The sequence below is a fragment of the Chelonia mydas genome, chromosome 2 (genome assembly GCF_015237465.2).
Source record: "Chelonia mydas isolate rCheMyd1 chromosome 2, rCheMyd1.pri.v2, whole genome shotgun sequence".
Lineage (NCBI taxonomy): Eukaryota > Metazoa > Chordata > Testudines > Cheloniidae > Chelonia > Chelonia mydas.
In genome coordinates this window covers 253659545-253681606 of record NC_057850.1, presented here as the reverse complement: position 1 = coordinate 253681606, position 22062 = coordinate 253659545, and the positions used below count along the sequence as shown (strand labels likewise).

At 43.0% G+C, this 22062-nt stretch overlaps 1 protein-coding gene across 8 annotated transcripts in view; it reads left to right on the top strand.

Annotated features, from left to right (window-relative positions):
* Positions 1–20255, top strand: part of CCDC13 (coiled-coil domain containing 13) — a 37393-nt gene extending 17138 nt beyond the window's left edge. For 5 of the 8 annotated variants that reach the window (XM_043541672.1, XM_043541667.1, XM_043541671.1 and 2 more), the window contains 9 exons: positions 1072–1236; positions 3092–3268; positions 5948–6154; positions 7261–7406; positions 9340–9423; positions 10280–10408; positions 13123–13277; positions 16325–16439; positions 17119–20255. In XM_043541672.1, coding sequence (XP_043397607.1) covers positions 1072–1236; positions 3092–3268; positions 5948–6154; positions 7261–7406; positions 9340–9423; positions 10280–10408; positions 13123–13277; positions 16325–16439; positions 17119–17278 — 1338 coding nt within the window. In that variant the 3' untranslated portion in view covers positions 17279–20255. The remainder of the gene's footprint in view (positions 1–1071; positions 1237–3091; positions 3269–5947; positions 6155–7260; positions 7407–9339; positions 9424–10279; positions 10409–13122; positions 13278–16324; positions 16440–17118) is intronic. The other 3 variants (XM_043541669.1, XM_037891225.2, XR_006289159.1) reach the window with 3 other exon arrangements.
* Positions 20256–22062: the final 1807 nt, after the last annotated feature.

Genomic DNA, 22062 nt, shown 5'->3' with positions numbered 1-22062 from the left:
ACAGGTGCTGGAGCACTGTCCATAACCATTGGCTATATTGTTGTGACTGAGTAAGGGAGTGAATGAAGAAGAAAGACTGCTAGTCCCTAATTTATTTAATTCTTAATTTGTAGCAGTTGCAGGAGCATCACTTACTTGCAGCATGTGGCCAAGTATACAGAAATTATTTAATGCAAATAAATGGCCAGTCATTTAGTGCTCAGATAAACAGGCATTAAAATAAACAGCTCTACAATATATTGAAATCTGGGGTTTGAGTTTTTGGTTGTTTTTTTTAAACACACCCACCCTAGGAAATTTTGTGTTACATTAATTAAACTGGTTTCAGAGTAACAGCCGTGTTAGTCTGTATTCGCAAAAAGAAAAGGAGTACTTGTGGCTGTTACTCTGAAACCTGTCCTTATGCAAGGCACTGCATTTAGCCATATGGAGTGGAAATCTATCAACTGCAAAATTGGTTAGTCTCTATGGTGCCACAAGTACTCCTTTTCTTTTTATTAATTAAACTATTTCAAACTCCAGCTCCATTGGTGTTGGGAATCCTGCACTTACAATGAGGATCCTGGTCCAAGATGCTGAGCAGTGAACCTTCTCGTGACATCTTTAACTCTCCATTATTTCTGAGGGGCTTCATCCACCTTACTGCCACTTGGGAAATGGAGACAAGCTGCTGACACAGGACATAAGGCTTCTCTCTGGTTGTTTTCTTGTGTGCTGTCACTCCACTGCAGTTATGTGCATGCAGCTGAACAGGGACTTTTCACTTTCATTGGCTAAAACTGTAAATTCCAGCTTTTCTGTGGCCAAAATGGGTCTTCCCTCCTGCAGACATACCTTCCTGTGTCTAGTTGTGCCCACCTGCCTGGTGTAGACATCTATGAACGGGAATTTGAAAGAGTGGGCCCTGCTGCTGTGCCAGCTAACTGTGATTTGTAATGTCAATAACTATATGACATGACTCTCCACTCTGGACCAGATCCAACCTTTGGCATCTTTGACATCAATAGAAACAATGCATACACAGCCAAAGCCGGAATTAGGTCCTGAGTGTACTTTCACATTCTCCCCTAGGTTCGAGAGCTGGAGAATCAGTTGGGTCAGAGCAAGAGCAGAGCATCAGTGAATAATGTTGATGAGGAAATGCTGGCCCTTACAGATCCACAGAAGCTGTCAGCCCAAGAGAAAAACCTGTTACGGATTCGCAGCTTGGAAAAAGAAAAGAAAGAAGCCTTGCAGGTAAGGCACGGGGAGTTGTGATAGATTTGCATATAATACGTAATATGTAAGAACTCTGCCTCCCTTTTGCACTAGAGAAGGGATAGGGCACTGTCACACCCACCCGGGGCTAAATATAAGTAGGGTCTCAGTGCCCAGGGGTTGGAGAAGTGGCTAGCACTGTTGAATGCTCTAGTGGCCCCAACGGGTGTGGGGGATGCATAGGGCCATGGCAGCAAGATGTGCAGAGAGGCATGGGCTACATACAGTACAAAGGTTCAGCAAGTGCACTTCTCTGTAGACTCTCCCCACCACCAGTTGTTAGAATGCCTCCAGCTACCACCACTGAGGCTGAGAACCTCCTTCTCCCCTCCCCACCACAGTTCAGCCTTGCAGCTGGCGTAACTGAGCACCTAGGTGTACATATGCCTCTCACTCTTGACAATGAGGATAAAATTGGCATTCTGCTGCCCACAATTACATACCCCATGAGCCAGATTCTGCTCTTACCCCATTGTAAATCTGGAATAACTCCATTGTTGTCTTCCTGTCTCAGGCACCATTCACAATAGTTGCTCAGAGTGGAACTTCATAGTTCTAAAGCCAGAAGGGATGACTGTGGTCGTCTAGTTTGGCCTCCTGTATAACACAGGCCAGAGAACTTCCCCAAAAGAATTCCTAGAGCAGATCTTAAAGAAAAGCATCCTGTCTAAAATTGTAAAAATTGTAAGTGATGGAGAATCCATTACGGCCCTTGATAAATTGTTCCAATGGTTAATTGCTCTCAACATTAAAAATTTACACCTTATTTCCAGTCTGAATTTGTCTAGCTTCAACTTCCAGCCATTTGGATCATGTTACACCTTTCTCTCCTAGATTGAAGAGCCCATTATTAAATATTTGTTCCCCATGTAGGTACTTATAGACTGTAATTAAGTCAATCCTTAGCCTTCTCTTTGTTGAGCTAACTAGATTGAGCTCTTTGAGTCTGTCACTATAAGGCATGTTTTCTAATCCTTTAATCATTCTTGTGGCTCTTATCTGAATCCTTTCCAATTTATCAATTATCTTCTTGAATTGTGGCCACTAGAACTGGACATGGTATTTCAGAAGCGGTTGCACCACTGCCAAATATAGAGGTAAAATAACCTCTCTACTCCTACTTGAGATTCCCCTGTTTATGCATCCCCAGATGGCATTAGCTCTTTTGGCCACAGTGTGACACTGGGAGCTCATGTTCAGCTGATTATCCACCATGACCCCTATGTTTTTCAGAGTCACTGTTTCACAGGATAGATCCCCCATCCTGTAAGCATGGCCTACTTCCTTTGTTCCCAGAGGTATACATTTACATTTAGCTCTGTTAAAACACATAGTGTTTGCTTGCGCCCAGTTTACCAGTCTGGGGTTCCTCCAGATTTCCACTGGTCTTACTGAGATTGGAATCTGGCTCAGTGTCGCCAGTGTGTTTGTAATATATAATTGTATGTATTTATATTTTGATGCTCTTTATTCTTCAGAGGAGGATGTTAATCAACAGTGTAGTCACTTCAATTACGGGGCAAATGGCTGATCAGGAACACAATGCTTCAGGTTTTGATACAAAATTATAATTTGCTTCATTGCAAAAACTGAATCTGCTTAAATCCAAACAGTGCCAGTGAGCAAGTGATGAGTGAAACATGCAATAACAATATATCTATATGTCTATTTACACAGAGGTGAGTCACTTTTCGACTGCCAAGCCAGTGCACAGCTCTGGATTCTGAAGGACTGTGTCTGCTTCCCTGTGCTCCCTTAAGTGAGAAGATGCATGTAGACTATGATATGATTGATCTCTTCTGTCATTTCACATTATTTGTTTACATAATTGCAGAAACTCAGTGGGGAACATAACGCTCTCCAGAAAGATCATGAGGATGTGAAAAAAAAACTGGATGCTTCAAAAGCCAGGAACAAAGTGCTGTCCAATGAGGTGAAAGCTCTGAAAGGACAAATCTTAACGCTGCTGGAGAAAGGAAAGCACGACGATGAGCTCATAGATGCCTTACTGGTACAGTCTGACTACTGCAATCCCACCCTGGCATTCCGGAATTAGTGCTCTAGCTATAATTAGCGATAGTGAAGACATACTACAACACAGTGACCAAAACATACACTTAGGATAGTTAGAGGCCTGTAAAATCCATGGCGCAATCCTAGGTTTAAGAATGATCCAAAACTTCTGCATTTTATATTGAATTGTCTTCAGACACTGGTAAAGATTTAGAATTGGCACAAAGGAAAGGGTGACACATTTGGAGGTGGCTATGGGCTGCATGTTTCATAAGAAATGTCCAGCAGAATTGTCATAAAAGGTGGAGACAGGATTGTCTAGTAGGTAGAAAAAGGGACTGGGAATCAAGACTCTTTAGATTCTATTCCCAGCTCTGCTGTTGACTCACTGTGTGATCCTGGGCATTTCATCAACATTTGTCAGGAATGCTTACTAATTTTGGGCGCTTCAATTCTTTGTTGCCCAACTGGAGACACACATAGCCTGATTCACAGAGGTGCTGAGCCACCTACAATTCCCACTGACTTTCAGTTGGAGTTGTAAGTGCTCAGGACCTCTGAAATAAAGGCCTAGGCTGGCAGTCCGAATCAGAGGACACTGAAAGTTTTTCTCCAGGGTCACACAGTGGGAATGGAATCTAGAGAGTCCCAGCTCTGTGTGTCAGTTTTTCAACCTGCAAAATAGGGATAACAATAATACAGTAACTCCTCACTTAACGTCGTCCCAGTTAATGTTGTTTCATTGTTATGTTGCTGATCAATTAGAGAATATGCTCTTTTAAAGTTGCATTATGCTCCCTTATAATGTTGTTTGGCAGCCACCTGGTTTGTCCACTGCTTGCAGGAAGAGCAACCCATTGGAGCTGGCTGGTGGGGGCTTGGAACCCGGGTGGGCCGGCAGCCCACCATCAGCTCCCCTACGTTCCCTGTGCGGCAGCCGCCCTGCAGGCTATCAATTGTCAGGCAGTTCAGCTGTCCCTCCCCCCACTGCCGTGTGCTGCTCCTGCCCTCTGCCTTGGAGCTGCTCCGGGAGCCTCCTGCTCGCTGTGCAAGGGCAAGGGAAGAGGGGTGCTAATAAATTCATAGATATTTAGGTCAGAAGGGACCATTATGATCATCTAGTCTGACCTCCTGCACAACGCAGGCCACAGAATTTCACCCACGACTCCTGCGAAAAACCTCTCACCTATGTCTGAGCTATTGAAGTCCTCAAATTGTGGTTTAAAGACTTCCAGGAGCAGAGAATCCTCCAGCAATTGACCCATGCCCCATGCTACAGAGGAAGGCGAAAAACCTCCAGGGCCTCTTCCAATCTGCCCTGGAGGAAAATTCCTTCCCGACCCCAAATATGGCGATCAGCTAAACCCTGAGCATATGGGCAAGATTCACCAGCCAGATACTACAGAAAATTCTTTCCTGGTAACTCAGATCCCACCCCATCTAATATCCCATCACAGGCCGTTGGGCCTATTTACCATGAATATTTAACTACCAAAATCATGTATCCCCCTCCCCACCCATCCTTTACCCCATCTCCACAGAGCAGGGGGACAGGACAGTGCTCAGGAAGGAGGAAGCTTCTTGGCAGCAGCTGCTGTCTCAACTTGCTGATCTACTTAAAAAGGCAGTGTACTGAGAGTTGGATCAGCGTACTTAAAGGGGCAATGCGCATCTCTCTCTCACACATGATGTGTGTTTGTCTTTCTCTGCCATGCTGTCTCCCCTCCCTCCATTCGTGCTGCCTTGCAGAGTGTGAGGCTACATTAACAACGTGTTAACCCTTGAGGGCTCAGCCGAGTGCTAGTTCATCATTTAGCAGAAAGGCATTACCTGGGAAATATCCCACCCTCTTCCACCCTCTGACTTCACCACCTCAACCAAGCTTCATAATCATTGCTGTGTACAGTATTAAATCATTTGTTTAAAAAGTATATGTGTATATATATATATGTAATATAGTCTTTTGTCTGGCGAAAAAAATTTCCCTGGAACCTAACCCCCCCCCATTTACATTAATTCCTATGGGGAAATTGGATTCGCTTAACATCGTTTCACTTAAAGTAGCATTTTTCAGGAACATAACTACAATGTTAAGCGAGGAGTGACTGTACATTCTTTGCCCAGGCCCCACCCCTTTTTAGTATGATCATGAAGGAGTATGCATTATTATCACTCATTGTGTAGAACTCTGCCAAACACTTAACCTTACTTGCACCTACATGTGCAGGCTCCATTCACACTTGCACATCAGCCATGCACACTCTTCCATGCACTGTGCAGGGCTTTACAAGATCGAGACCTCTGAGTACTGAATTATCTCGCTCTGCAGCATGTTGCTCTGCATTATGCAAAATGTGAAATCCTTGCAGTGGACAGATGCTGAAAGTACTTGACAGGCAAGCTGGTCCCAAAGCACTATTAGAGTAGGAGCTTAGAACATGGTGGACCAAATTTATCCCTTAAGTAACATTATTCACTTTAATGGACTTACACCAGGGATGAGTTTGGCATGGTATGTTAGTACTACAAAATATGGATTCTGGCCACGTATTGCACTACTGATACCAAAATGTGTCTTACATGGGAATAGATTTAGACGGGACATAGCATTTTATGCATGTTTAATGTTCACTATATACAAAAAAGAACATACCACGTGTCATTTCTGCTTCACCAGAACGAGCAGAAACAAATGCATGAGATCTTAAAGCACCTGAGCCTGCAGGATGAGAAGAACAAGGAGTCCCAGCAGAGTCTAGGCCAGCATTTGAACAGCGAGGCTCAGAAACAGAGCAGTCTCATAGGGCAGCTCCAACAGATGGTGGCTGAACGAGAAGCCAAGATTAAAGAGCTAGAGGAGGAGATGGGACTGCTCACACTTCAGGTAAACCTAGCAAAAGGTATTAACTATAACAGCAGCTCCATGAGGGAATTTTGTTCCCATTTCTAAAAATGCTCCTTTCCCCACTTAATCTGAGATTTCTGCTAGTTCAGAATACCAGCACTCAGCTGCTTCAATAGTTTCCACCAACGCCAGGGGTGATCTATCAGGGAGACTTCCTCTGAGTTTCCTCCACACCTGTGTGACATTTCTTCAAAGCTTTTGGGCGGTGGAGGTGGCATAAATGTAAGTCACATCCAGGCTTTGCAATGTGATCGTCAAAGCTGAGTTACAGAAAAGAAAAGCCACATGTAAATACTATAAAACCTGTGGCACAAACTAGCCAAAGTCTGGAAAACTCAAAACGTAGAGTGATATTGGCTGTTAAATTGCAGTTGTAAAGAAAGTAAAAAAGCTGCGTTGGTGTGAGATAAGGAGCAGTTAGTCCTCTCGTGTGACTACTAGTCTCTGGATTATTTTGCCAGCAGACTAATATAATGAAAGTTTCATAGCCTTTCTGGGCTATTGCATTCATCTGTTTTGGGATGCCTTGCAATCTTGGATGGTCTAGTGGTTAGGGCACTAACCTAGGTTTTCAGACATCTGGGTTCAATTCCCTGCTCCACCAAATACTTCCTGAGGGACCTTGGGCCAGCTACATAGCCTCTTTGTTCCCCATCTGTAAAATGGAGACATTTTAATGGGCTTATTTTACACTGGCTTATTTTACATCGGTGTTAGGATGATAATTACATTAAAGAGTGTGAGGTGCTCAGAAACTGCAGTCATGGGAGCCGTATAAGTACCGGAGAGAGAGAACTTGGAGCAGAATACATATTAATTTTGTGGACCCAGATTATGGTTTGATATGAAACTGGAGTTTCAATTGATTCACTTAAAATTTTGGGGGCGGGGAGGGGGGGTTGTTCAAACCTGAACCTCAAAGTGGAACTCCTGGAGTAGAAACTTCCCCCGATGGACAGGAACCAAAGGTTCCCATGAAACCTTATAAACCAAAAACTCGTATCAGCTCTGGGTCCAGTTCTGGTCTGCTGCATTAGCTGAGCCAAACCTGCACAAAGCATGATTGGCTTTCTATTTTGCTTCTGCAGCATCAGAAGAAAGAGACCACTGAGGAGGGCAGTTCAGATGTTGCAGATACACCATCTTCAGAGCACTTAGAAGACCAGAGTTTTACTCTAATCAAACCACCAGCATCAGCAGGCGATCATGTTGGAAGGATCGGGTCTGCTTGGTAAAAAAACCTTAATTTAAGTCTTTAAAATAGATATGAATTATTCAAAAGAATACTGCAGCTTCAAGACAACTGTGGCAGCTCATTTGCATTATAAGGGAATCTCTTAATCATGTTATCACTTAGACATTTGTCCTGGGACACAGAAAGATCCACTTATCCACCGATATTATGCATTTGGCATGTTTATAGTACAGCTCATTCTCTCTCTGACTCAGATAATATTCCCATGGTTGGCTTAAGTGCCATTGGTTTTGTCACTGAGAGAAACAGGGCAGCTAATGGGCAGGCTTCTGTAGGTGGCCTTGAAAATTAATATGAAATTCTGTTTTACATAAGCTATAAATCAGTTGTGTATTGTATAAATCAATAAAGCTGCTTTGGGTAGGATTTCATCACAGAAATTAGAAGGATTTAAGAGATCCAGTAACCTGTTTTTCTTGAGTACCCACCAACCAACCCTACCTAAGGAGCTTTCTTTTTGTTTACCATGGTCATTCTGCAACAAATACAGGGTCTGAGTCTCATTTACGCTTGGGCTGCTTTACAGCACTCTGGCAGTGTGTCAAGGTGCAATACAAATGCGAGTAAATTATGTTAGCAACCACTTACCGGCTCCTGTGCACTGCTAGTGTGGTACAAAGTGGCCTTTGTGCAACTGAGACTCAGGCCAGCAGGGTTTTCATAAAATATCCTTGCTCGTGCACCTGTTGTAGTTGAAGCAAATAGACCGCTGAGGTTAAATAAAACTGTGAACAATTTTTGCTTTGGATAGATTTGGGTCTGATCCTGCTTCCTTTGATGTCAATGGTAAGTTTCTGCATTGACTTTAATGGAAGCAGGATCACAATCTTTGTGTGTGTGTTGTGAGCATATTGCTTTGTACTGGCTTGTAGCTTAGAAAGGACATAAAGATCCTTCTGCAGCTAAAGCACTTCCCCTCACACTGTTGGTACGGCCCTGATTTGGGAGCCGTGGTTTATTGTGGAGTAGAAGTGTCTCCAGAGGTATGGCCCCTATGATTTTGATTCTCTCACTTGTAACTCCCCAAAACAAGTTTTCGTGCTTTTAGGTGTCAAACCTGTATATTATCTGTATATTATCCAAATTGCTTCAACTCTTTCTTCACAGGAGGAAGGCCACCAGTAAAATTAGGCTAAGTAAGCTTCCTGACTTTGATAAGCACTTTATAAAAGCACCCAGGTGCAATGCATTAACTTTAGCCTAACACATAGCTATGTAAAGAAAATACTTATATACCCAGGTGTGCACTGAACAAGGCCAAGCCCTGCAAGAGCTGTTGTTAGCTTAATGGGCACTGCTCGCTCCCTTACTATTAATATTTTGATGCACGATCCTTTCCATTTATTTAAAAAAAATTGAAAGTGGATCTTCTTTTACTTACAGAAAAGATCAAACGAAAAATGCTATAAAGAGGGGATACAGACAACCCTAGGGAATTCCAAACCTGAAATACTTCATTTGTGCTCAGAGCACTGTTGTCATTACCAGCCTTACCTAGTCTTGAAAAGGATTAACCAGCTGTCACCCTTGAGAGATTTGTGCTTGTTCTGTAGCACTGTAGCTTACTTTACTCCTGTTGGCGGCAGCCCCAAGCAGGGGAGACATGATCACATGCACATAAGCTTGCATCCGATGAAGTGAGCTGTAGCTCACGAAAGCTTATGCTCAGATAAATTGGTTAGTCTCTAAGGTTCCACAAGTATTTCTTTTCTTTTTGTGAATACAGACAAACACGGCTGCTACTCTGAAACATAAGCTGGTCTGACATTCTGTCCAGTAGAGGGCAGTGATGAACACACACATTGTAGGACCACAGACCGTACCAGACCTAGGACTTTATTATGTAGAGCAGGGGTTCTCAAACTTCATTACACGGCTGACGTAGAGTTGTTTGTTTTCTTCCTCATAGCACTGTGTCTAAGATGGGACACACACTTGTAGAATCTGCAGCTACAAAGCCTTCGCCTCCAAGTAACAGTGTTGCATCGGGGAGGTACGTTTACAGTCTTTTGTATAGGTGTGAGGAGAATTTCATTGGCATCCACCAGACAGAGACCAGCATACTCTTAGCCCTGTCTGCATCAGCTAATGACCCTACACCTAGTGAGGGGCCCTGATCTTTGTAGCAGAAATGCTCCTCTCTAGTTGATCACATCACAGTGTTTTGGCTCAGGCTAGCTCTTGTTTGTGTTCTCTCAGTTTCTGAAAATAAATGCTGGGTTTCTATCCCACCTCCCAGTGCTCGCAGTACAGGCATCTGCCCTAGACATTCCTGTGTATGTCAATGGGAGGGAAGCGCTCGATGGGGTACCTGGGATATCTGCCTGGCTTCTTGCATCAGATTGCAGGCAAAAGAATGTAAATCCCCTGCACTAATGTTTGAAGCCTTTCTGTTGGGGAAAATCATTGCCAGCCGAAATGCTGTTATTTAATAGATGGTTGTAGGTATGCCCAGTGCTTTGCAGAATACAAGAACAGTCTCACTACAATGGGTTGTAGCACTGGGACGGGAGCAGGTGTTGGTGAGTAGATCAGCATTGGAAGGTTTAACAAAAGACCTGTGGTTTTGAGGGAGAGATTTGAAGTGGGAGAAAGAAGCTTAGCCAGCAAGGGGTGAGAGGCCCTTCTAAGTGAAGTCCCACAACTGTTTTATTTCTCCATAGTGCAGGCTGGGTGGTGGTTGGAGTCAGTGGGCGCAGAGATTGGTGGCACCTCTGTTTTGTACCCTGGCTACTAGGCTTAGTCCCAAGGCTCGTAGGCATTTGGTACATTTTTCAAGCCTGTCTTTGTTTCAGTTGCTTTCAATCATGGGAAATAAACTGATCCCTAAAGTTTTTGCTGTTTCTTAGGATTGCTGACACCGAGAGCTCAGATCTGAAAGTGTTGCAGACACAGATCACAGAGTACAAGGCTCTTTGCCATGCTGCTGAGGTGGAAAGAGACAGGCTTACAGAACTAGTCACTGTCCTGCAGAAAAGGTAGCAGCTGATTTTGATATTTCCCTTTGTGATATTATTATAGTGGTTAAGAAGTCCTTAGACCTACAGGCATTTGAAACGCTCTGTAGTATGTAACCCAGCATGCCATCAGATATAGTTGGTGTGATATTTTGTTTTTAGTGGGTACTTTTTGCTTTGCTCACCATATAATGAATTACTTCCTTTTCGTCCTGTTGGAATGAAGGGCAGAAAAAAACAGAGACATCATCAAGCTTGTTAGGCCCAGAATTTGGTGTATTGGTGTGTCTGCAGTACTATGCATGCAGTAATATTACAGTACTTAGCAGCAGCAAATGCTCTAGTTTCAATTCTAGTCCAACTTCCATTCCAAACCCTTTGTTTTTCACATGCTCATAACTTGCTCGGTAATTCTCCTTTCCAGCTGATATTTCCCATGCGTCACTTCAATGTAATGGCAACTCTCTTTTTTTTTTTTTTTCTGGAAGTTTTAGTAAAACCCATTAATCTGATTGAGTTACAAGAGGGTGAAGTAAACATACCCTTTGCTCTTTAGAAACATTCAAGATGCATTTTTTTTTGCACATGAATAAAATCCAGAAGTTTTGACTCCCAGTCCTATGCTCTAAATCTTAAACTCTCTCTAGTCTACACACTAAATTTTTGACTGCTTTGTAGTGCAGTAAGTTTGTTTGCTTTCTTTACTTATTTTACATTGAATATTGTGTGTTATTCCACTTGCCTATATTTTGGTGTGTGCACTCCACTGTAGACAGCTATATATACAATTTCAAACTTTAAAAAGGTAGGTATCACTCACTGTTTCTTTACAGGCCGAGCCTGTAAACACACACAGGCAACTGTACTCACGCATGGAGTCCCAATGACTTCAAGGGACTGCTTGAGTAGGTAAGGATAAACGTGTAAGTGTTTGCAGGATTAGGCTCAAATTAACATGAAATAATGACCAAAACCACCAGAGTCAATGAAATTCACAGCTAATGGTGATGTGTACCATATAATGGTCACTGCAACTCCACAATCCTCACACATTATCATGGGCTCTCCCAAGACTTATTGCAAAAGTCTCACAAAATTCACTTACAAGACCTCTGGATAATATTATATTGTTCCATTAATATTTTTACCATTAATGTATAGAAAAATGGTTAACTCCACTTCCCCCCGACACACTTGGGGGATAGGTTGCCTAAACTCAAGTAATGTAGATAAGGTTAAGGTCAAGAAAGAGCAATGGAAGTGGTTAGGTAAGTGGGACTTGATGAGAGACTGCACAGATTGCCATGATTTAGGACTCCATTGTGCGAACACTTAACCACTAAACATGGTACTTTCTGAAGTCAATGAAACTATACTCAATAGTAAATATTTGCAGGATTGAACCCTGATTTCATAAAAGAGAACAGCTGGGGGGACTTGATTTGAGTTATTCATATTGGTGGAAGCTCTTGCAAAAACGGATCAGTGCCTCACTGTCACCCCTTCTGTCTAATATGAGAGCTAGGGCACACTCGATTAAATGAAAGGGCAGTGAATTTAGAACCACTAAAAAGATACACTATTTTATGCAGTATGTCAGCAGCCTGTGGAGATTCACTGCTACAAGAGGTCAGAGTCTCTCCTACTCTGGATGGATTGCTAAAGGAACTGTATAATTTTATGCTTATTATAACACTTTTAGCTACGCAGGCTAAGGGAGTAATAAAAATAACCAAATCTATTGTTTCAAGAAGTAAGCAGCGATCACCCCCAGAGGTCAAGAAGGAAATTGCTCTTCCTTTGTATAGCACTGTACAATAGGTGAGGTTCATTATAGTTTTGACAACTTCCCATGAATCATTTGGTATCAGCCACAGCCCTAGGTAGGATGCACCATTGGTCTGATGCAGTTTGGCAGCTCCTGTGGTCCTGTGTGAGATTTTCTGATTAATCGCTTAAGATGCTGCATGGGATAAGTATGAAATAAAGACGTGTTCCCACTGAATGACCTTCAACAGCTCAGCACTGCATGCTGCCCATTAACTGCTGTGTAAAGTCTCATGGTGTCTCATTACCTTCAGGCCCATGCACTTTCTTCCAAAGTATTTTCGAGTGGCTGAGGTAATAAAAGGCAACATCCAGGAGCGGGTGGGCGAGGTGCTGTGGCCTGCAGCATGCAGGAGTCAGACTAGATGATCGTGATGGTCCCTTTTGGCCTTGAAGTCTATGAGTTTCTCTTCCTTTCAAGGAGATGCTTGTGGAAATGTTCGCTATTTACAAAGGAGACCAGAACAAGTAAATGTCAGATAATGCTGTTAGACCATTTTTATGACTTTTGCTTCTATGCTAGTCCAATGCATTAAAAATAGAAGCAGTTTGTTACCTGTATAATTATTGGTCTGCCCTCAACAACCTGTAACATCAGTGGTTATTTGTATGGGAAGCTTACAGTGGTGTCCATTGTTGAGGGACCTGGGCAACTTCCATCAATAAAACAATTCTTTATAAAATATAATTGAACCCCATGCTCATTAGCCAACTCCATCTTGCAAACATGGCGGATGCCTTTTGGATGAATATCTGGAATATCTGCCCTTGGGAGACGAGCGCATGCATCCATTCATCTTATTGTGAGCTGTGCATCCAAGGGCAAAATTTGGAACTAAGACTGGACAGTACTGGAGTCCTGATAGCCTGAGCATAAAAAAAACCTAAACACTTGTTTTGAACATCAGGGTGGTCGAAAGCAGCGATAAAGTTTTGGAAGCTGAGAAGAAACTTCAAGAAGAGCGACGTCGATCAGTCATTTTGGAGCAGCGTCTTGAAAAAATGAAAATGGATGCAGGGAAGAATGCAAACACCCAGAAACCCCTCCCGAGGAACAAAACAGGTGAGGAGCGGCATGGTATCAGGAGTGCTAGGGAGTGTCTGTCATCTAGTCCACTTCCACATTTGGTAGCCAGGAAATGTGAATAACATCTAGAACCCCGAGCTTGTGCAGACTTATATGTGTGCTTAACTTCACACACTCAGTTCTGCTGAAGCCAGTGGAATTACTAACGAAGAAATTCCAGCCCGACTTGGGGAGTTTCCCGTTGACTTCAGTGGGGCCAGGATTTCACCCACACTGTGCAAGCCTTTGCAGGATCAGGGCCACCAATTCTAACACTGTATTCTCTCTGCTGTTTCGCGTGAAAGGTTCAGCTGAAGGTTAAATTGAGAACAGAATTAAATGATACATCCCAATGTAAGGCCTGTCAGTGTCTATGAAAAACTATTGCTGGTCTTTAAGTAATTAGATTCTGTGTCATTTATTACCACTAAAACATGATAATCTGCTGCTATAAATATGAAAGCCTCACTAACAAAGTTAAAGAAGAAAAGTTCATTGTGGATTGTAAAATTTTTATTTCCTTGATTAGATCCTTTTATTACTTATGGACTATAATCCTATAAAATGTCTAAAAACAATAAAACTGCATATATTCTTATGGAAACTTTAACAATAGTTTCCCTTTTTGTATATACTTTAAATATATAGAGGATGTTACCAGGGATCAGAACTTCTCTTTGGTAAGGAACTCATCTCCTTCTTGCCTAACTGGTTCAGAGTAGCAGACGTGTTAGTCTGTATTCACAAAAAGAAAAGGAGTACTTGTGGCATCTTAGAGACTAACAGATTTATTTGAGCATAAGCTTTCGTGAGCTACAGCTCACTTCATCGGATGCATTCATTTTCCACTGAATGCATCCGATGAAGTGAGCTGTAGCTCACGAAAGCTTATGCTCAGATAAATTTGTTAGTCTCTAAGGTGCTACAAGTACTCCTTTTCTTTTTGGTTCATTATGTTCTCTGTACATTGTCCATCTCTCTCCTCTCCCTACACACACTTCCTTTTGCTCTTTAGGCCTGGAGTAGTTTGCTTGGTTTTGATGGAAGGGAGAGATTTTATTGCGGCCATAGCACACTTCTCTGCAGTTCATCTGATCTAGGTGTGGTGTACTTGGTTAGGTCCATATTTAGCTGAGAAAGCTCTAAGGAATGTCTATACGATGCAGGGAGTGGTGTTGGTTATTCACTGGATGTCGCTCTTCTCCCTCTGAGTCCATGTCTCCATAAACTATTAGAGTGCATTGTGGTGCCGAAGGGGCTATCTTTTGGAGGAGATGTAAAACAGAGGTCCTGACCGCTTGTGCCCTTAGATGTATTGCTATATGCTACCCACTTAAATTTCCCCTGGAGTCACAAATAGAGATGGTTTTCTGCACTTCCTGTCCTAAGCCATTTTATCCAGTTATTGTGCTACGTTAACAGTTCTGTGCTTCACCCCAGAGCTGTCGGCATTTCATAGTTGGATGAAGCACAGCCTGTGCATATCAGTTTGTAAGGCACTTTGGGATGAAAGTTTCTGTGTATATTAAAAGTTAGCTCATTATCACTGTATACTTCAGGACCAAATCAGCATTTTGTTTAAATAAAGACTCATATCATAGCTATTAAATGACAGGAATTGGTACATAAAGGTATTGAAATCAATGGGAACAGGGACCCTAAAAATACCTTTGAGGCTCTGGGCCTAAACATAACCTGAATGGATTGCAACCCTATTCACCAAAGACTGTTGGGCTTTTGTTTTGTTTTGTTTTGTTTTTTCAAATTGTTCTCAGGCCCTCCTAGTGATGTGAACAAACTCTGGAGTTTATACAAGCAGCAAATCGACAAATCTTAAAAATACCCCTTTAGCAGAGAACTTAGTTTCTCCTAATGGTGTTTCTGCCAGATAATTCAGGAAAACCAACTGCATAAAGGAGAGACTACAGTACCCATTAATGTTCCCTTTCCTTATTCAAAGTGCTAAATTGGGAAGAGCTGATCTAATTGCAAATGTTAATGCTTTTATTCTCTCGCAGGCAGAGAATGTAGGTACTAGAGCTAGCAGAGCATTGTTGGTATAATACGAAAGCAACACATTTGTTTGTCTCTAAAATTGCTCCTGTTTTTGTTTTTGTTTTCCTTGTTCAAAGAAAAAAAATGGAGAGCAGTTTGCTGAGTAAAATCCAGTGGGGGTATAGGTAATGACTGTAGTGTTTGCTGATCAGTTCTGAGATAAGATAGCAAGACAAAGGCATCTTCTCCACTCTGAAGTTTTTCTCATGTATTTTACTTCCCTCCCCACTCACCAAGTGCTGCATTTCCAAAAGGAAGGATCAAGACCTAGCACCTTTCAGAATTGCTTTGGCAATTAGAAAAGGAGGACTTGTGGCACCTTAGAGACTAACCAATTTATTTGAGCATAAGCTTTCGTTAGTCTCGAAGGTGCCACAAGTCCTTCTTTTCTTTTTGCGAATACAGACTAACACGGCTGTTACTCTGAAACCTGTCATTTGGCAATTAGTTTCCCTGTCTATTTTAATTGTTGGGAACATTCATGTTCATACAGGCCCCAGTTCAGGAAAGCATGTAACTTTAAGCACATGCTTAAGTACTTTCCTGAACTGACGCCATAATTGCTTTCATTGTGAAGATCCCAAAGTGCTTTATGAATAACACACAGATATTCATTTCTCTCGGATATTTAGAGAGCACCAGTCACTATAGTACGGAGTGAAATACAGTTTCAAGATAAGCTTAAAAAATAGTCACATTCCGTTCACACCTCCCAGGGGTTTGGCCACTTGCACATTATTTTATATAGAATCATTTTATTCTTCCCTTGCTCAACTCACCACTAATCATGTTTACAATTTCACTGAAAGGAGATTACAGAAATCTACCCTATTTATTTACATTAAATGAATGCATGTACTCAGACTGACCAAACCACTCCTATTATTTATCCGCCATCTCCTGAGTTCTACTGTAAAGCCGTGTGCTGTTGACTGCAAAGAATTGCCTTTGTCCTGTAACGGAACTCCATGCTGTGATTAAATTTACAGGTCAGTCTGCTAATAGCTCCCGACATACCTTGACTGCAAGCGATAGGAAAGATCTCACTGCAGCACAACTCTCAGAGGTGCCACTAAAATCTCAGATAGAAGAACTGACTACAAGGTATGGCTTTTCTTTTCGTATTCAACTTCTTTGAAATGGGGCTAAGATTAGCCCATCCTCATGTAGATTAAACCAACCCCACTTTTAGGGTCATGATTCTCTGGGCCACATCCTCAGTTGGTGTAAATCAGCTCCAGTGGGAGCTTCTCTGATTTACCCTGTGCTTTTGTCTTTGTTGGCGGGAATCTGACAGCAGCATAAGAACGGCCATGCTGGGTCAGACCAATGGTCCATCTAGCCCTGCGTCCTGTCTTCTGACAGTGGCCTGGGCCAGATGCTTCAGAGGAAATGAACAGAGCAGGGAAATTATCGAGTAATCCATCTCCTGTCATCCACTCCCATCTTAAAATCTCTTAATAATTATACCAACACAGCTTCATGAATGCTAAGTATACATAAACCACTAAGAAGAAAGGAGCCTTTTATTACCCATCGATCTGATGAATGTTAATGGGAGTTGGATGTTTGTCAGTGGCAAAATAGTTCTCAGCGATATCAGGGTAAAGAATCCCGACTTCAGACTATCCCCCTTTGTATCAAGGGGATGGGAAACAAACGCTTAAAAGCCTGATATTTCCCACTCCTGTTGTAAGATTCCCAGTGAGCATGTGTTTCTGTCCTTGCGGCTGCTCCAGCACGCCGCAGTGGGAATGAAAATTTCCCCTTTGCATTCACATAGGCTTGTGATCCAGCTGGATGAGAATGAAGCCTTGAAGACTGCCCTGGAGAGCACTGTGAACATGAAAGAGGAAGACTTCAAACTGTACCAAGAGACAATGGGCCAGGTGAAGGAGATCTTCCTACAAGCTTTGAGGCAGCAGAAGCAAGAGAAGAACTAAAGCAAGACATTCAAAATACTTTTGGAGTGCAGCAGAGGAGAATCCAACAGTAGCTCCAGTGATTTGAAATGCAGCTGGGGCGTCATTATGTAGCTATTCTCCCAGATTGTTTTATTTCCTTAGCACTTGCAGGAGAGGGTGAGAAATAGAGTTGAACCTTATATTGCAAAGGACTGAAAGTTTGTATTTCAGCAAATTCCTGGTGGTAAGAGTCAACAAGAAATGGGTTCTCATAACCTTTTAATACTGTCCAGGCAATTGTTTGCACGCTATGGCGCTCCAATGCTGCAGTCTTAATATGGGCAAAACACCCATGAGTTGCAGTGGGAGTTCGTTGAATCAGGCCCTGTATCTGAATGATGCTCTCTTTATCTGTAAATATAGGACATTTTTCACCATATTAAGTTCATCCTTAAGTTCTGCTTTATGAAACCAGGGGGGCTAAAGCTAAGTGTCTGTAATTAATTTAAGTGGCCAGAAGTAGCACACTGATATTTATCTGTCTAAGGTGGATTTTTTTTAATAGCACTCTTCACTGTGGTACCTATGCGCTGAACAGATCAGTCAGCTCTGCTTGCCAGCATCTGCAATGAACTTGGTATGGAATTTTGCTCTTTGCCTGTCCTAGGCTCTGAGTGCTCTGTTTGTGTCGGCTGTGGCAGGATTGCTTCCGCAGGTAAGTGGGGCTTGCAGGTTACTCCCAAGATCAGCCAGACTTGCTTCAGACTAATGACTGCTAGCTCTGGGCCTCAGCTGAAGACAGCGTAGTGCCTGCTCTCACACATTTGTCATGCAGTTTAGCTCTTGGTCTCTCTTGAAATCAACAGCAGCAAAGACACTGAAAAAAACCCAACCACACTGGGAGTGTCCCCCAACTAAAGTGACTAGGAGTTTTGATCTGAAAATACTAGTGTCTCTGTCCAGTATCCTTGTAGCCCGGCACTTTAGTCAGCAAGACAAGTGACATCAGCTGCAAGCCAGTTAGGCACCAACAGGCAGCCTGCCAGCCAGAAGAGATTGCCAGCAAAGGCATAGCATGGGAACTGGATAGTAAGTGGCTTTTGGATAGCGTTGCTCTGTTTCTTAACGTTCAAAGCCTTTTTTAAAAGCATCTTCTCTTCCCTTTCCCATTAGCTTGCACCTCTCGTTCTGATTAATTGTGTTTCATTCCACGGGCGTGAAGGTTCTCCGACACTATCCAGAACAGTAGGTGAAAAAGAGGATTCACCATCATGCATTTCAGAAGCAGGCTACAGACTCGCTTCTTCGTCCTTGGATCAGGTTCTGAGCTGGAGTAACAAGAGAAGGCAATGGAGTTATTCCAGCTTTAGTGAGATCAGAGTCTAGCCGCTGGTCTCCAGATCTTTTGGCTGGCATCAAAAACTCGCCCCTGAGAGAATTCTCCAGAGTTCCCTAAAGGTTGCTGACCCTAATAGGAGGGCTAATTTTGGGGGGGGAGAATCCAATTTTTCCCCAACTCAAAGACCAGGAAAGGACATTCCAAGAAGAAAAAATACAGGTTCTTATCCGTGTTTCGACAGCACGTATTGTTGATTTTAAATATCTTGGACCAGATTCTCTGGTGGTGTAAGTCAGTGTAGCTCCCTCGAAGCCACCAGAGCTATGCCAGTTTATACCTGATTATACCCATGAGGCTAAGAGTCAAATTTCCAGACATGAACACCAAAAATGTCCAGCTGCAGGTACGTCTCTTTTACTGGTGCAATGTGCATGGCCTTTTATAAACATTTGGGCATGATCAGTCTAATTTTTCTAGAGCAAAGTGCATTGTAGCATCTGATACACAGTGAACCATCAGTGAGTTAATTAAATCCCTCCGTTTTTAAAAAGGAACCCACTTTGAACATGGGTAGCCTTTACCCTGACCAAAGCAAATGGCTTCTGGGGCCCGAGAAGCCCATAGAAGCTCTGCATTTTGTGAGCTGGCTTTATCTCTCTCTTGGGCAGCAGGAATACAATGGGTAGCAAAAACGCTCGGTCAGATTCATTCTACCAATGGAATCTAAGAAAGAGGCAGTTTGTGGCCTACATTCTCCCCCTTGTGACAGCTTGTGGTGTTGCAAATCATGGAGCCAGCTGTGACTCCTAAAAACAACAACACGTATAATCTACCATATCCAAATGTCATGAAAGGTCTGGACAGCTGATGACATTATTAGGTTCTGCCATAAACACGGGGGACATAGCCCTTTTGGTTAATGGTATTTTGAACAGCTGAGGTCTGGATAATGAAGGCTGAATCGTATTGTTTCAAACCCCCATTAGACTGCTATGGATATGTACATTTCCACTCTGGCGATGATTACGTAGCATTGGGGGGAGGAGAAGTCATTCCTGCTCACACTCTGCTATTTTGGCAATCTGCAGCAGTGGGGAAAGAAACCCAGAAAGTTTGCTGAGTTGCAGCAAGAGCTCTTCAGATGCAGAAACCTTGCCATGAGGCTGGGTGCTAAATTTAAGCCTGCACCTTGCTTCTAGCGATTCTGAGCCTGATTCTGCTCTCGCTTACACTGAGATGTAAATCAGGAGTAACTTCCACAGAAGTCAGCATGTAAAAGCAGTGCACACAAGAGGCAAGTTGGCTCCTTTTCTGGTTTGTGTTCCTCAGAGTTTGTCCCCTTTCCTTGTGCTTCGATAGCAGGGCTCACACCAGAACTGCCGTGAAGCTCACCCAAGTTACGTATGGAGTTGTGGAATGGCTCAGAGGGCTGCAGGATTCCAGAGATGGTTTGATCTGAAAGCGATGTGCTTTTGTAAGCCTATTCAGTGAACACACAGCCTAATGTTTTATTATTTAAACCTCTTCTTTGAAATATGACACCTTTCATTTAGCGCATTTGTGTCCCTTTTGTGAACATGTGGATACGTTATGGGGAGAAGGGGTTTTGCATATATGCATTTTTTTCAAATAGTTTGTTTTTTTTAATAAAGAGTATTAAACGCCTTAAAGAAAAAATCAGATCCAAGGTAAAATAGTGGGTGTAACTCACTCATCAGTAATTCTTCTCTGTTGGGGAACCTTGTGAATTTGCTGCATCACATTAGAGAGAAGTGCGGTCTTAGCAGAGGGCTGGAAGCCAGGACCTCCTGATGTCTAAGCCCTGCTCTGAATTAGATTCCCTTTATGGCCTCTGGCAAATGACTCCTGCTTTGGATCCCTCATCTATAGCTATATGCTATCTATAGCACACACACAAGTGTTGCCCGGATTGACTCGCATTTGCACATTGCTCTGAAGCTGTAGGACTTGACTGCCTGTTGCCCTGCACCTTGCGCCATCATTCATGCCGGTGCACAGTGAGCGTAAAGCACTGTCAACTCACTGAGGTGCTTACTTTGCACTGATGTAAGCGATGACACCAGATGCAGGCAATAGAGAAATGAGCCACTGAGGTTCTATGTAAGTGCTTATGTCGTAGTATTCCCAATGCTTCCTTACTATATGATATAGCTGGCAGTTTAGACCCTGATCCTCCCCAGCAGCTCTGAGCTATTTGTTCCCTCAGGTTTGTTCTCCCTTACCTCAACAAACAACTGCTGTAAATCAGCTCACTAAAAGGATAAGTCCACACTAGGGAAAAGGGTGTATTCCCAGAGTTCAGGGCCAGAAGGGACCATATGTTCCCTAGTCGGACCTCCTGTATAACACAGGCTCCTGTATTGAGCCCAATACCTTGGTTGGCTAAAGCATATCTCCCAGGAAGACATCCAGCTGATTTGAAGATTGCAAGAGATGAGAATCTACCCCTTCCCTTGCTAGTTTGCGCCAGTGGTTCGTCACCCTGATGTATGGCCGTCCAACGTCTTGACAGATGAAAGGAGATGCGACAAAGTTGGTCCGTCAGTGGTGCTTAGCGATGGTATGGGAAAAGAGCCGATGCACAAGCGGCAAACCTTCCCACAGTGGCTACAGGTCCACTCGCCAGATGGAGGTTGGAGCACACTCTGCTTCCTGGCTCACCTGGGGGCCTCAGCCTGGGCTGTCTGATGGCTCTCCGCAGCGACTGCAGCAGTCTTCACCTGGCTTCTCCAGACTAAGCAATTATGGGCAGGATTTTCCCAGTTGTCAATGGGAATGCTGAATTGCTTGAGGCCTTGCTTGACCGTGTTGCTGTATCGGAGCTTTGGCCTTCCTCTGCATTGTGGGTGGTTCTTAAATTGGCTGTAGAGTCCAGCTTGTTAAGGAGCGTTAAAACTACAACTACCTTGTCTTCACCAAGATTTTACCACATTAGCCAACATGTGCTAAGAACACGCTTTTTTTCCTACTCTAGACAAGGCCAGGGCATAACTTGAAGGGGGCATCGATTGCTCTACTCTGTGCAGGTAGAGGAGGAGGACTTGTGGCACCTTAGTGACTAACAAATTTATTTGAGCATAAGCTTTCGTGAGCTACAGCTCACTTCATCGGATGCATTCAGTGGAAAATACAGTGGGGAGATTTATATACACAGAGAACATGAAACAATGGGTGTTACCATACACACTGTAACGAGAGTGATCACTTAAGGTGGGCCATTTCCAGCAGTTGACAAGAACGTCTGAGGAACAGTGGGCGGGGGGGGAATAAACATGGGGAAATAGTTTTACTTTGTGTAATGACCCATCCACTCCCAGTCTTTATTCAAGCCTAAGTTAATTGTATCCAGTTTGCAAATTAATTCCAATTCAGCAGTCTCTCGTTGGAGTCTGTTTTTGAAGGTAGGAATTCTACTGAACTTCAGAAGTTGTCCGTTGAATGGATACAGTTTTTAACAGTGCAA